The sequence below is a fragment of the Eumetopias jubatus genome, unplaced genomic scaffold (assembly GCF_037043125.1).
Source record: "Eumetopias jubatus isolate StellerSeaLion01/CBP00866 unplaced genomic scaffold, mEumJub1_p1.0 scaffold_1, whole genome shotgun sequence".
Taxonomy (NCBI): Eukaryota; Metazoa; Chordata; class Mammalia; order Carnivora; family Otariidae; genus Eumetopias; species Eumetopias jubatus.
The window spans coordinates 98346404-98362833 of NW_028274807.1; the positions used below are offsets into that span (position 1 = coordinate 98346404).

Sequence of the window (16430 nt, forward strand, 5' to 3'; positions counted from 1 at the left end):
GGATATCACTTATGTACACCTTCTTAATATTTTTTCATACCATTTTCCAACCCTGAACTTTAACTTAATCACCTGTTGCATACAGTAAAGGTTCTAAATGCTTTAGCTTCTCATTTAATACTCTATCTTAAGATATGGATTGAATCCCTTTCTTCAGTCATTCCCTATGCTTCCCCTTTCAAGAACTCTCACTATCCTTGATATATCTTGTATTATTTTCTTTGAATTTTTGTTTATACCCTTCCCTTCTAGGGCAATTGTAATTTTTGTCTCTTTTAAGATGTGTTCTAGAAGGGCACCTTGCTGGCTCAGTCAGGAGAGCATGTAGGACTCTTGGTCTCAGGGTTGTGAGTTTGAACCCCATGTTGAAAATAAAATCTCAAGATGTGTCCTAGGGAGGGAAAAGGAGTCACGAGATAGGGCTTGAATTCCAGCCTTGCAACCTGTGCATTTAAACATAGCAAATTAATTTCTTATTATCTCAGCTTCCTTATCTGTAAAATGTAATATTTAAACCATAATGTTGCTTTGAATAATAAGTTACTGTATTTAAAATATAGATCATAATAATTTAAAACAGTGAAATGATTTTTATTGACTTTTTCCACTATTCATATATACCCTAAATTATTAGTAATAGCAGAATAAATTATAAATTACTTGAGATATAGAATATTCTCTTAGAGTATTTTTTTTTCTAATTCTTAAGCCCTCTGGCCCAGAGTTTTTAACTTGGCAATTTTCATAAAAATATGTATTGGTTAATTATTTTTATTTAGTAAATATACTATAATTTTTTATATTCCTAGGACTATAATAATTAACATAAATTAAATAATACAGGCCTATTGAGAACTTTATGACTCTATCAAAGATCATCAAGAGAGTATAATATAAAAATCATTTTATTTGGTTTTTGCAATTTCAGTGTATATCTGTGTATTTATGCTTATGTAAGATTTACACAGACTCTAATAGACACACCTTCCTAATTCTGCTGTGTTTAGACTGATCTTTATATGAATTTTCAGTCCTGTATGTAGAGGTATGAAAGTAAGTTGATATCAAAAAGTAAGCTGTGAAGATGGAAGTCTGGGATAAATTTTGCCCATATTATTCTCAAGGTATAAAGACAACAAACATAACTTTGCAATATAATAATACAAATCATTATGTATTAGAATATATATATATATGTATGTAGTATGTAGCTATCCTCTTATTTTTTTCTTTTTTGCATCATGTCATGTTATCTCCTATCTAACTTATCCCTCAAATATTGTAAGTGGTGTTTCAAATTAGAGACAGAATTGAAGGAATAAGTATTTCTGTCCTCTGACTGGGGGCCTCCATATCAGCCTAAGTCATTAACTTTTTCCACCCTTGAGGGAACTAATATTTATTTTATACTTAATCTGCCCTAGGCATTGTGTTAAGTGGTCTAAATTTCATTTATCATTCATCCTATATAGCGACCCCCCTTAGTAGGGACCATCATCCCCATTTCACAGGGGGAAGAAATTGAAGATAATAAAGGATAGGCAATTGTCCCAAAGAAGCATAAGCATTAAATGGCAGAACTGAGAGCTGAACTCGTGTCTGGATTTAGTAATAATGCTTCTCATCAGTATTCTACGATTTCTCACACTTTTCCTATTTTGAAGTTCTAGCCATTTCAGTGGCATGACATATTTTCTCCTTTCTTATCTGTTAAGTATCCTATTAAAAGTACCAATGATTTGATTTGAAGAATTGCTGTGGTTGCTGCACTTTATAAATGTTAACTATATTTAAGTAGTCCAGGGCTCACAAATATTCTTTAATGTTTCTTTGTCTTCAGAGTCTCTTCATTTACAATCTCAACTTTAACCTTGGAAGAAACTTTACTGTTCAATGGAATCAAAATTTCTCAGTAAATGAAAGGTTTACTTGTTATCCAGATGCAGATCCTGCAAGTAAAGAAAAGTGTGAAGCACGTGGTTGTTTATGGGAAACGGTACTAAGAATTTTAATTATAATTCATAGTATGGCTTTTACATAAATATCTCAATGTAAGCATTATGTATTATAATTTTAATTCTACAGCATATGAACTAAATTCATTTAGAGAAACATTTGGAATTGGAAATTAGGACTTTGATAGACAATTTGTTTTTATCTTAATTAATTCTCCAAAGACATTTTAGTAAATGCTAGACTAAATGGATGTGTAAGTTGCTTTCCAGGCACTTTGGATAGTGTGCCTTACTTTACTTAATAAAGTATGCCCATTTTACTTAACAAAATAGTCCTCTATTGGTTGAAATCTTATTAGATGTTGACTATGACTGAATAGCTTAATTTACTAAGGTATTATGTTAGTAGGAGCCAGTCTTTCAAAAGCATTGTTTCAGGTTATTAAAACTTCTGAAATTGATGGGCTGTATCAGTTCCACTAAGGGGTAATTTCTAGCCAGTTATTTTGGTCATCCATTCAACAGAATGATGATTTGGTTAAACAAGACACAATTTATTTTTCTCTTACAAAAAAAAGAGTCCCATGCCTGATATACTGGCCTCTCAATGTCATCAATGTCTTATATTTACCATTTCTTTTTTATCCTCAAGATTGTATTATGTCATCTGCCATTATGTATTCATTACAGGCCCAAAGGTGGGAAGGGGAAGGGCATCCTATTTTCATCAGCTTATACTCTTTTATTTTAAGGAGGTTTTGGAGGTCATATATAACTTCTTCAAAAGAGACTGGGACATGAACATGGGCACGTTGCTTCTCCCAGCAATATAATAATTGAATAAATAAGAAAGATGGGAGAATGGACTATCATAAAGCAACTAGCCCTCAATGCCACCACTGATCATTCTTTTTCTTAGGTCTTAGCTTCCACTCATATAAACCAATTAGTTTTGATCTTTGGCCATAGTCCTTATTTGTTTGTTTACTTATTTATTTATTTATTTTTATGATATTCAATTAGCCACTGTATAGTACATCATTAGTTTTTGATGTAGTGTTCAGTGATTCATTAGTTAAGTATAACACCCAGTGCTCATCACAGCACATGCCCTCCTCAATACCCATCACCTTGCCACCCCCTCCCGCTGCATAGTCCCTATTTAAATACTGGTCAGGATGTAATTGACCAGCATAAGGATCAGTCATGAGATAAGGAATGATACAGTTTCATTATAAGTAAAAGAAAAGAACTTTAAGTCCAGGCCCTTCTGAGGGTTGTTGTAGAGCCATTTTACACACTAAAGGCAATAGTCAATATGAAGAATAAGAATAAGCATGGAATAAAAATTTATGAGTAATATACTTAATTTTTGCAAAGACCATAGAGTCATTCTATTTTCTGTTGAAAAGCTATGACATTTGATTCTTTTCCTGTACTGGTCTATCTTAGAGTCAAAATATAAATATTATATATAACATTTTAGTTATGGTGTTTTAGGTTGCATAATAGATATTTTGTGCTGTGATTATAATTTTATTTTAGTATTAAATAATAAAATTCTAAATTATACAACATGTGATTAAACATGTCTACCTTTTTTGAAGAGTCCATATTATAATGTCTACAATTTCTGGCAGTGAACGTGTATTCTGTTTTTAGCCTCCTCTTAGCTCCCGAGCACCTGACTGTTACTTTCCTAGACAATACAACCCTTATTTGGTCAGTTCAACTCAGTATTCATCAATGGGTATAACGACTGACCTCCAACTGAATCCTACAAGAGCTCAAATAAAGCTACCTTCTGAACCCATCTCAGCTCTTCGTGTGGAGGTGAAATATCACAAAAACGATATGCTGCAGTTTAAGGTATGTTTAATATAAACTATCCCAATGCATGACTCATATCTCAAGACAAAAGATTCTGAATAGTTTAGATACTTCAATTTTAATGTGATATTAAGGATTATTAATTAAATTGTAGACATTTTGATTTTATAAAAATAAAGTGTTTTTTTTTCCTACACAGCTCATATCTAGGTGCACAATAAATAAAGCTTCTTATTTTTGCAACTTTGTGAATAATTAAACATGTAGTGGTGATTTAAAAAAAAATTCAAGTTCTTGCTAAATACATAAATTACTTAGAATCGGACTATGTTATAGTCCCATTAAAATAAACAAAACAGGGATGCCTGCTAGCTCAGTCATTTAAATGTCAGCCTTCGGCTCAAGTCATGATCCCAGGGTGCTGAGATTGAGCCCCAGGTCAGGCTCCCTGCTCAGCTGGGAGTCTGCTTCTCCCTCTCCCTCTTCCTCTGCCTCCTGCTTGTGCTCTCGCTCTCAAATAAAGAAATAAATAAATAATCTTAAAACAAAACAAAACAAAAAATAAAACAGGATACTATTTACATTTTTTTAAAGATTTTATTTATTTACTTGAGAGAGAGAATGAGATAGAGAGAGAGAGCATGAGAGAAGGGAGAGTCCGAGGGAGAAGCAGACTCCCTGCTGAGCAGGGAGCCCGATGCGGGACTCGATCCGCGGACTCCAGGATCATGACCTGAGCCGAAGGCAGTCGCTAACCAACTGAGCCACCCAGGCGCCCTACATTGTTTTTAAATAATGACCTGAATTTTCTGACCAGTGCAGTAGACATAAAAAAAAAAAAAATCTTTCAACAGTACACTTAGCGGTTTTTTTAATTGAAGTATAGGTGACACACAATGTTACATTGGTCTTAGATGCACAAGATAGTGATTTTTTTAAATTTTTTTATTGTTATGTTAATCACCATATATTACATCATTAGTTTTTGGTGCAGTGTTCCATGATTCATTGTTTGTTCATAACACCCAGTGCTCCATGCAGAACGTGCCCTCCTCAATACCCATCACCAGGCTAACCCATCCCCCTACCCCCCTCCCCTCTAGAACCCTCAGTTTGTTTTTCAGAGTCCATCATCTCTCATGGTTCGTCTCCCCCTCTGACATACTCCCCTTTCAAGATAGTGATTTGACAAGTCTATACTTTATGCTATGCTCACCACAAGTGTAGCTACCATCTGTCACTGTATAATGTTATTACAATACCATTGACTACATTCCCTAAGCTGTACCTTTCATCTCCCTAATGTTTTCATTCCATAACCATAAACCTGATCTCCCACGCCCCTTCACCCACTTTGCCCATGCCCCCACCCCTCCCCTCTGGCAACAGTTTGTTCTCATTATTTTTTACTTAAGAAATCCAAGGGAATCCATTAAGAAAACTTCTAAAAATAATGAGAAGATCAGCAAAATGACTGGATGTAAAATATTACCCAAAAAATATTTTGCTGTATGTTATCATTCACCATTTAGAAATTGAAATGGAGGCAAGTCCCATTAGCAAAATCAAATGAGAAAAACAATCAAATAAACAACAGAAATATAAAAAAATCATAGGAGTAAATTGACGGTTTATAAGAAAAGACTTAAAAGTGTTGATAGATTTTTTTTAAAGGTTTATTTATTTATATGAGACAGAGCCTATTGGGTTAGGTGGGGGAGGGGGGCAGAGGAGAGAAAGTCTTAAGCAGACTCCCTGCTGAGTCGGGAGCCAGATGCAGGGCTGATCTCACTACCTTGATATCACCACTGACCTAAACCAAAACCAAAAGTCAGACACCCAACCGATTGTGCCACCCAGGAGGCCCCAAAAATGTGTTGATATATTTTAAATAAGTACATTAAAATATAAGCAAATTTTAAAAATCTTAAATAAGCCTAATTTTTTAAAGTTAATTCATTTCTTTAAGTTCATCTGGAAAAATAAACATGACAATGGCAATAATTAAAACTTAGAAAAAGAACAGATGATAAAATTTACGGAATTGAAAGAGTATGGAACTGCAGCCAGAAATACTTGAAAGTTTATTGAAAAAAGATGACATTAAAAATATATATGTGTGTGTGTAAAAGATGTGCTTGTATATATACAAAATCAATCAAACATAAGCCCAGAAAAAAAAAATCAGTTGCATTTTTATCTTGTATCTGTCTAGTAAAAACCTTTCAAACCATAGATACAAAGGCATAAATCCCACAGGTAAAAATCTATATATTTTCTTATATGAAAATTAACCATATTTCAACATCAACAAACACTATAAACAATTAGAAGGCAAACAAAAAATGGATAAGTATTTGCCACATACATGACAAAAAGCAAGTGATTTCAATTTACACAATCAAGAAAAACAGTAAGACCTCATAAGCAGACATTTAACAGAAGAAATAAAAATTAGAGATAAAATATTAAAATACTTATATTAGTTGAAAATAAAAGGAACAAAAGGAAAATTAAAAAAAAGTGGGAACCTATATGTTGAATATCATGTAGAAAAAGGTTCATCCTTATCAGCAAGGAAATACATGACAATTAAAAAAATAAATGCTTTTAGTTTAACATAAAGTAGTATTAGGGTATACATTTTGGTAAGAACATTAATTAGTAAACTATTTCTGGAAAATAGATATCAAGGCCCTACAAATTTTAGTACACTCTCTCTGACCTAACACTATCACTTCTAAGAAAGTTATTGAAGAAACAAAGAAATGAATAAACATACATAACCATTAACGTTCATTGTAGGATCATACATGTGACCAAAAATATTGAAACAACTTCTGAGTCTGACCATGAAGTGGTAAATAATTTGGTGTATCTATATAAGAGAATATTTAGCTCTAAAAATTTTTTGAAGATTTCTAATTGTATAGAAAAATGAATTATAAAACATTAAAAATGATAAAATGCAATTCATAATTTGATCTCATAAGGTGTCTATGTAGTTTTCTGTTTAGTTATGTGAGCCATGAATAAGAATCAAGAATTATATAAATAAGAATTCTAATGTTCTTATTTGAGCAATTATACTTAAATTATTTAATGATTATTTACATGATATTTCAGCAATAAGAGAGAAACATATTTTTTCGTTGTTTCTCTGCAATAGATTTATGATCCCCAAACTAAGAGATATGAAGTTCCAGTACCTTTAAACATTCCAGCCATGCCAACAAGTACTTACGAAAACAGACTTTATGATGTTGAAATCAAAGAAAATCCTTTTGGCATCCAGATTCAAAGGAGAAGTACAGGAAGAGTTATGTAAGTGACTGAATAATTTCTCTGAGGAATATTTTGATTTTAGGTTAGGAGGGGGAAAGTAAGATTATTTTCACTGTGCTAGAGTATCAGTCATCACACCAAAAATGTTTTAATTTTATTAAATAACGTGGCCTGTTTTAACATTTTTAAACTAAACAATTATCACACTCACGGGACTATCATTAAAGATTAGTAAAATTCCATCTACATTTTGGATGTGATTAATTTCATTATCACACTCATTCTTCTAATCAAGTTGAGAACCAAAACCAAGACTCCTCTTGGAAAGTGTGTGTTAGCAAAAAAAGTAGTTTGAAATGTGTTATGTAAGTATTTAATTAGAATTTAATTGAAATTGAAATTTATTAGTTCTGAAATCTGATAAAGTTAATACTATCTCTGCCAGGTAATGATGAAAGGAAATTATGATACACATACATCTCTCTATATTTTTATGTTACAACAAATAAACTTATGCAAAAAATTATTTTTATTTTAGTAAAAAGTTGAGCTTTGTAGACAAACTATAGTATATTAAAATGATACTTTTATGTAATTTAAGCTTGCCATGCTATTTTATAGAAGATGTTGTCAGGATGTTTTCAGGTATTGTCAGGATGGATACAAATAATGAAGAAACTTATATCTGTATTGTTTTAAAAATTGTGTTGTTACGACAATATTTTTGTTTCAGAGGATAAGAAGTGAAGTCATTTTGTAAAAAATTTCATTATTTTAATAAATACTTTCCCAAAATCCTTAACATAAAAATTTGAATACGTTCCAAATTCTTTGTAATTCTTTTTTTTCCTTCCAAGTTTAATATCTTTTCTTCCTCTTTTACATTCTTGCAAATGACTAGAAAAACAATACATTCTCTGTAACACATTTCTTCTGGATTTATTTTAAAACACCCATTTTTATAAATACAAAATAAAAGAAGAAAATGATTGGGAGTAGTAATTAGGGAGAGCTTGGAATTAAAATATCCATCATTGGATGCCTGCATGGCTCAGTCGTTAAGCCTCTGCCATCGGCTAAGGTTATGATCCCGGGGTCCTGGGATCGAGTCCAGCATTGGGCTCCTTGCTCAGAGGGGAGCCTGCTTTTCCCTCTGCCTGCTTCTCCCCCTGGTTGTGCTCTCTCTCTCTCTGTCGAATAAATAAAATTTTTAAAAAACAAAAAAATTAAATATCCATCATGCCTTAGTTTATTTTGATATTGATTTCATTTTATTCTATGTGTAGAAAAAGTTTACTGTGTGTATCTCAAGGGAACAGGAAAACAGAGGACTTTCAATTTCTCGAACATATATTACTTCTAGGCCAATATTATTTATAACTTCATATTAATTTTATTTTAAAAAGCAGTATGTATCTAAAGTTAAACATATAATCATATTCATCATATAATTTATTTTATTAATAATGCTTAATAAATGAAATATATTTTAGATATTCTTTAACTTAGTCAAAAGAAAAATGTATGGGGATAATTATTTTCATTTGGTATTTGAGTACAATAAGTACATAGAGAAAAATATTACTGGTTTTCAGATCACCTAAGAAAGAATTACCATTAGTTATTTGTGGTACTACTTTGTATATATTTACAAGATTAGAATTGTTTTCTTTTCTTTTCAGTTGGGACTCCTACCTGCCTGGATTTGCTTTTAATGACCAGTTTATTCAAATATCTACTCGCCTGCCATCAGAATATATATATGGTTTTGGGGAAGTGGAACACACAGCATTTAAGAGAGACCTGAACTGGCATACTTGGGGAATGTTCACAAGAGACCAACCCTCTGGTGTAGGTATTAAAATTTGACTCCTCCATGAAGCAACTAAGACCATGATTAGGATCTAAGCCACTTCTCTGTAGGCCTGGACTTCAGTACTGAAGTAATGACAAGGGGGCCCCAGAACTGCTACAGTGATTTTCTAAAAAGCAAACAAAAAAGCCACCATAAATGACAGGAGAAAGCAGAGGATTGGATGGATAATCTGCGTGGAGCACTGAGTGTTATGCACAATGAATCATGGAACACAACATCAAAAACTAATGATGTAATGTATCGTGATTAACATAACAATAAAAATTAAAAAAAAATCCTTGATTATAGTGAAAAGTGAGGTTGCAATCTCAACCCTATCCTCTCAATTGCATAGAACAAATATTCAGATTGAGAATCCCCTGCCAAATCAACTTTTACTCTCAGCTTTTAGAAATAACTGACTAGGGTTCTCCTTGAAAAACAAATGATTTTTTTTTTACTTTTTTGATATTGATTTGATGCTAAGTTTTTCCTTTATGATATCCAGCTACAGGTGTGCATTTTTATGAGGCCATACTGCTAGTTACATCTTTAGAAAATGTTTTTATATGCTTATGTCACTTTTCCCAATGTTTTGTCTTATTAATGGAATACATTTCATGAATATTTAATGAATTGCACAACTCATATTAATTATAATTATTCTAAGCATATCATGAAAAAACACATTTTAATAAAAATACTAGCTCATTTCCATTTTCCATACATGATGTGTATCTAAAGGATATATTCAGTATGAGATTATAAATGTATATACTATTGCAATGACTTTTAATTGTTAGGTGGTCAAACAACTTTTATTTGTATCATAATTGTTCAAACTTAGATTATGAAGACTGTTTTCATTTGTATCAACTTCAAAATATGCTTTACAAAATGTGTTTCTTTAAAACTGTGCAACATTAGTATTGGCATTATCAGGTTAATATAATCTTGACTCTCAAAATATAAATCTTCTTTCACATGCTAATCAAATAGTGGGATACAGTGTGAGTCAAAGAGGTCAGTTGTTTTTTGTGTTTGTGTGTGTTTTATTTTTTGTATATTTAGAGAGAACACAAGCAAGAGTGGGGAGGAGGGGGCACAGACGGAGAGGTAGACAGAGAAGCCCAAGCAGGCTCCATGCTCATGGCAGAGCCTGACACAGGGCTCCATCTCAAGGCCCTGAGATTGATCTGAGCCAAAATCAAGAGTCAGAGCCTTAACAGACTGAGCTACCCAGGTGCCCCTAAAGTTGTCAGTTTGATTAGGGATCATCAACTTAAAAGTTTTGTGACTTTTGCAAGTCATTTCATGACCCTGAGTATAGGGTTTTTATTCTGAAAAATGAAAAGATCTAGCTAAAATGAAATTAAATGTTTTATAAAATATTGTATAAACAAGATGTTATCATTTAAAATATTATCATAAATATCATTTAAACTTAGATATTACCATATAACTTCTTAAGAGGTTTGAATACTTTCATAATTTTAATCATTTCTAGGACATTTTATCATTGAAAAAGAAGTGCCAATTTATAAATAAATTAAGACATACCTGTAGAAAGAAACCAAACTACACCAATACCAATGGTTTTTTACATCAGTTAATATGACAATATTTGTGGGTGTTACAAATTTCTACATTCATTTATATGCTCTAAAGCAGTAATGGTTCGAATAATAAAAAAAATTTTTTCTAAAGGCGATATATTTATTTTAACTTAAGCATAGTTTTGTGTACAAAGAAGGGCCCTTTAAATTCATATAGGGTCATTCTTATAATGAATTTAAATATTACCTTGATAAAATTCATATGCTATTATTATTTAAATATTATGCTCTTATTACTTAAATATTATATATGTTTAATTTTTTATTTTAGTATAAACTTAATTCCTATGGATTTCATCCTTATTACATGGCTCTGGAAGATGAAGGTTATGCTCATGGAGTTCTCTTACTTAACAGCAACGCAATGGGTAAAACAATCATTTGTTGAATTTCTTGTATTTTATATAACTCTTTAGTAAACTAGTATACATAGATAAAAAAAATGTAATCATATTTTGGATTTCCAGATGTTACATTTCAGCCAACTCCTGCTCTAACTTACCGTGTAATTGGAGGAATCTTGGACTTTTATATGTTCTTGGGCCCAACTCCAGAAGTTGCAACCCAGCAATACCATGAAGTATGATTGTAAATTAAAAAAAAAAAAAGTTTTCTTTGTAATATAAAGTAACTCTCTTAGTTCACAAATAACTTTTTTTTTCCCCCAAAGGTAATTGGCCGACCAGTCATGCCACCTTACTGGGCTTTGGGATTCCAATTATGTCGTTATGGGTACAGAAATACTTCAGAAGTTGAGCAAGTATATAATGATATGGTGGCTGCTCAGATCCCCTATGTATGTATATAAATTTTTAAAACAGTGTTAAATGTCATCTATTAAAGCAAAATAAAAAAGTATGTATACTTTAAAATTAATCATTTGGCAATAATTATTAGTTTTTTAGTAGAATCTAACGACTTGGTTATGAGATTTTTATAAAGTGTCTTTATTAGATGAAGGAAAAATGATAACATCATTCCTTTTTCTCCTTTCTCTCTAGTTCCCTGACCCTGAATTTTACTAAACAAGTCACTGTTCACTTGTTTTTCTCTCATAAACTTTGGGTTGCTTAAGTAATCAGCTGTATTTCCCATATTTTTTTTATATGAGAGTAAGAGTCCACAGAAACCTACTTCATCAACTGATTTGACAAATTACGGAGAAGAAACTGGAGATGAAACTAAGTGATTTTGCCCTGAAACAATGATAGTTGTAATGTTAGAACACAGAATTAGAGCACTTGCAAAATATTCTCTTCCCTCAATGTTTGGGAAACCAAACATTACTGAATATCTAGAAATAATCATCCCTGTGATTTTATTTTTTAACCAGATTCAGGAATCCCAGGGGTCCTTCTGGGAGCACTTCAACAGTGAAATCCAGAATGCTTGATGTATAAGAACTCATTCTAAGAAGAATGAGAGGGGCCTCATTATAAGACATCGATACATGTAGTAGAATCAAGTATATGATTCCTGAATACATTATTGTGAGGAAATTAATTGTATAAGTAGATGATATAGAAATATACAAGTGAAATTTTTTTTATAAAAAGGGAGTTTTTTTTCCATATTAGGTCCATTATATGAGATGTACTTTTTATAACACCTAGAAGAAGAAATTGAATTAATGTCTATTAACAAAAAATAATTTAAAAATTTGCTATTTAGGTCTAAAGGATGTCATGATAGAATTCAAATATTTATTAGTTTAAACATATTTGTAAATACCTATTTGTAAGCACTATTTTGATTATTTAAACTTGGACTATAATTCTAAAAAGACTTTGTTAGATAATAAAAGAATCTTGTAATTGATGGATTTACTAATAATTCTTTCTTCCTCTTTGGCAATACTAGAATTACTTGAAATTATCCCCTATTGGCTTTATGTTTCCAGAAATAGAACAGCACCTATTTCTGTACATATTTTACAACATTCTAAATTGCCATTTAACATAATTTCATAGCATCATAAATCCTTTACTCTTGTGTCTTCCTATTTCCTTTGGGAATTACATAACAAACGATACTGATCCAAAAGAATTTTTAGAAATCAAAATTTTTAAGTGAACTCTTAACAAACAGAACATTTATATGAACTTGTTTATGGACTATTTTGCATCTTTATGCACTAGTTTTATTTGTTGAGCATTGTGTTGCTTGATTAATTCTCTTTAGGATTAAATGAAGAGGCATTTAAACTTTCATATTGCTATTACTTTTGTATGATGACAGAATGAGATGCACTGACTTCTCAGATTCTTACCCAACTGCCACAATCTTCATATCTTTTAGGATGTTCAATATACAGACATTGATTACATGGAAAGGCAGCTAGACTTTACAATTGATGAAAACTTCCGTGACCTTCCTCAGTTTGTTGACAAAATAAGACAGGAAGGAATGAGATACATTATTATCCTGGTCAGTATTTATATATTATATTTTATCTGAGTCTTGTTATCTTGATTTCATTAAAATTTCTCTCTTAGAATGAGGTGGGGGGTGTTTCAAAGTGGGAAGACTTTTACTTTAATTCTTCCCAAATCTAAAACTTTCTTCTTTAAGATTTTTATTTACATGGGCTGCTACCAAGCTACCTTTACATTTTGGTATATCCTTAGAGATCTAAGACTGATTCTGGACGTCAAAGGAAAGCTGTCTTCTAATAATCATTGAAGCTACCTCAAACTAGCCTCAATTTATAGAAGCTATCACAGTTATAATGGATTTTCCATTTCTGTACAATTCTCAATCATTCTATGGAACTGCTTCTTATGCTTGTCATGTTTAAAAATTTGACTTCAATTTAGTGATTCAATGGGGAGAATATTTTATCAATATCTTCTAGTTAAGCAAGTTAGGTAGCCAGTAATCCCACTGGGAGAAATAAAAACAAAACAAAAAATGCCAGTAATCATTCTTGAAATCATAGCCAATGCATTTTCAAAAGTTCTTAAAATTTCCTTCCAAGGAATTTAGAGGACAATCTAGCTAGAACACTGACGTTTATACTGTCAGTCTATTTTTCAGTCTATGTGAGAGCACAGTAAAATGATAATGTAATCATGGAAAATTTTGTTTCATAACAGCAACCCAACTGGCTATACTTTTATTCCGGAGTTACCTGGTGTGTATTTCATTTTAATTTTAGGATCCAGCAATTTCAGGAAATGAAACAAAGTCTTACCCTGCATTTGAAAGAGGACTGAAGAAAGATGTTTTTGTCAAATGGCCTAACACCAATGATATTTGTTGGGGAAAGGTACTGAATTGATATCTTGAAATAAAATAAATATAAAATGTTATTTCCTTGAAAGTTTCTATAGAGCAAAAAAAAAAAACTGTTAAAAGATATATTCAGAGGGAGAGATATAGAATACAGAAATGTAGTGATTTAATAGCTAATAATCAAAATAATATATAATCTGTTCTCAACCCAAATTATCAGAAACAGAGAAAGAATTTATATAGTTCATGTTTGTTTACTATTTGTTTCATCTTTATATTGTCTTTTATTGCATTTCTTAGAATGTCTTGTGTTTATTATAAAATTAGCATTAATAAGATGGTTGTTCATTATTCTACACTGTAAGTCATTTAAATGTTCGAACTTCTTTCATTAATAAAAGAGACAATGTTTATAAGAGCTCTACTTATATTCCTGACTTGAACAAGGAATATAATGTATTGTATTTCACTTAGGCAATAATATTCAGACCTGGGTGTATTAATTATTATAGAAAAATCCTGATTCAGCTTACATATAAAAGAGTAAACAAAAAATCCATTACTTCTAACTAGAATGAAAAACAAAAACAAAATTCCATGAGACATGATGAAATACAATATAGAATACTTTATTCATCTTGGACCAAAAATAACATATTAGTGATAAAAGTGGTGAAATTCAAACATGGCCTGTAGATTACTTAATAATATTGTATTAATGCCAATTTCTTGGTTTTGACAATTATAGAGAGGTTATAAATTTTTTAACCCTAGGGGAAACAGAGTGAAGGATAAAAAAGAACTCTAGGTATAATGTTGGTAGCTTTTCTGTAAGTCTGAAAATATTTCAAAACAAAAAGTTGAAAATAAAATAGAAAAAATCCTATGATAAACTTGATGAGAAGTCATAACACCTTAAGAAACATGCAAGTATAGAGTATGGCATATTGGCCATAAAAAGGTTTTTTTTTTTCTTTCTATTTTCTTCTTATTCTATATGTCTATACATTTCCTCAGATTTCTGTCCTCTGTTCTATTCCTTTAGGGAGCTACTCCCCATCAGCAAGTAATCCCTTGTAGGTAACTAGTCCTTGAGAATTATCTACACTTTTTTTTTTTTTATGGAACCATCTAACTTTTACAACATAGATTCAAATTCTCAGAGCTTTCAGCATGATTGAATTTGGGCTCAAGTTGTGTGTTTGTGGTTGGGGTAGAGGAAAACATTGGTAGGTGGGAAGGCAGGGACAGGGATGAAGATACGGAGGGAGAGAGAGGAGTGTTTAGTACTAATTGTGAAAACTCAGATCTTCAATTCCTTTTAAATAAAAATATATCTATTGTTTTTAGCTTTTAATGCTGGAACAATTGCAGAAAGGTTTAATACACCACATTAAATTAAATTTAGTATGTGCCTTCATATTATTCTCCACCAGAACTTTTGGTTACACGCATTGGTTTTAAAACCACTTCCTACTACAAAAGCTGGCATTCTTTTTCCTATTTGCCATATTAAAGAGGAAATTAATATGAAAGATGGGAATAATTTGCAAATGTTACATTTACCAAAACACAAACTGAAAAAAAAATGAAAGAATTACTGGCCTCAAGATATAATAATTGCCTCCAAAACCCTATTATACTTTATTTACAACATAGTCATACAATACTGAATTTACTTTCAACTATTTTCCCATTTCTCCTTTCTCTGTAGGTTTGGCCAGATTTGCCCAACGTAACAATAAATGAAAGTCTAACTGAAGATGAAGCTGTTAATGTAAGTTTTACACTGATTGACTATATGACTAAAAGAAATTCAGCACTTGGATTTAATGATCATTTTGACCATTAATTCAATTTGGATATTTTCTTCAAAAAAGGTAGATGACTTACTTTTAAAACCTCTATACCAGACCATATTTAAATCATATGGTATTTCTATTTTTAATTTTTTGAAGAATATCTATGCTGTTTTCTTAAGTGGCTGCACCACTTTGCATTCCCACCAACAGTGCACAAAGATTCCAGTTTCTCCATAACCTTTCCAAAACTTGTTGTCTTTGTTTTTTGGCTAATAGCCATCCTAACAGGTATGAGGTGATATCTCATCGTGGTTTTTGCATTTTTCTGATGATAAGAGATTATGGGCATCTTTTCATCTACTTGTTGGCTATATGCATGCATTCTTTAGAGAAATGTCTGTTCAAGTCTTTGCTCCTATTTTAAGCAGGTTATTATGGTTCTTTTCTTTCTTTTTTTTTTTCCCATTGAGTGGTAGGACTTTCTTATATACTTTGGGGATTCACACTGTATCTGATATATGGTGTTTTGATATTTTCTGTTGTTCTGTAGTTTGCCTTTCACTTTGTTGCTTGTTTCCTTTGCTATGAAGAAACTTCTTTGTTTGATGTAGTTACCTGTTTACCTTTGTTTTTGTTGCCTGTGTTGTTGGTGTCATATCCATAAAATCTTTGCCAAGACCAATGTCATGAAGCTTTTCCCTTTGTTTACTCCTAGAAATTTTCCAGTTTCATTTTACATTAAGGTCTTTACTCCATTTTGAGTTGATTCTTGTGTATGATGTAAGATAAGGGTCCAATTTCATTCTTCTGCATATGTATATCCAGTTTTCCCAGTACCATTTGTTGAAGAGAC

At 31.5% G+C, this 16430-nt stretch overlaps 1 protein-coding gene across 3 annotated transcripts in view; it reads left to right on the forward strand.

Moving 5' to 3' along the window:
• SI (sucrase-isomaltase) overlaps positions 1-16430 on the forward strand; it is a 95592-nt gene that overhangs the window by 42406 nt on the left and 36756 nt on the right. For 2 of the 3 annotated variants that reach the window (XM_088020536.1, XM_028103143.2), the window contains exons 24-33: positions 1841-1996; positions 3618-3824; positions 6955-7109; positions 8753-8921; positions 10813-10909; positions 11009-11121; positions 11212-11337; positions 12840-12968; positions 13699-13809; positions 15490-15552. In XM_088020536.1, coding sequence (XP_087876662.1) covers positions 1841-1996; positions 3618-3824; positions 6955-7109; positions 8753-8921; positions 10813-10909; positions 11009-11121; positions 11212-11337; positions 12840-12968; positions 13699-13809; positions 15490-15552 — 1326 coding nt within the window. Of the gene's footprint in view, positions 1-1840; positions 1997-3205; positions 3214-3617; positions 3825-6954; positions 7110-8752; positions 8922-10812; positions 10910-11008; positions 11122-11211; positions 11338-12839; positions 12969-13698; positions 13810-15489; positions 15553-16430 lie in introns of all 3 variants that reach the window. The other variant, XM_088020513.1, reaches the window with a different exon arrangement.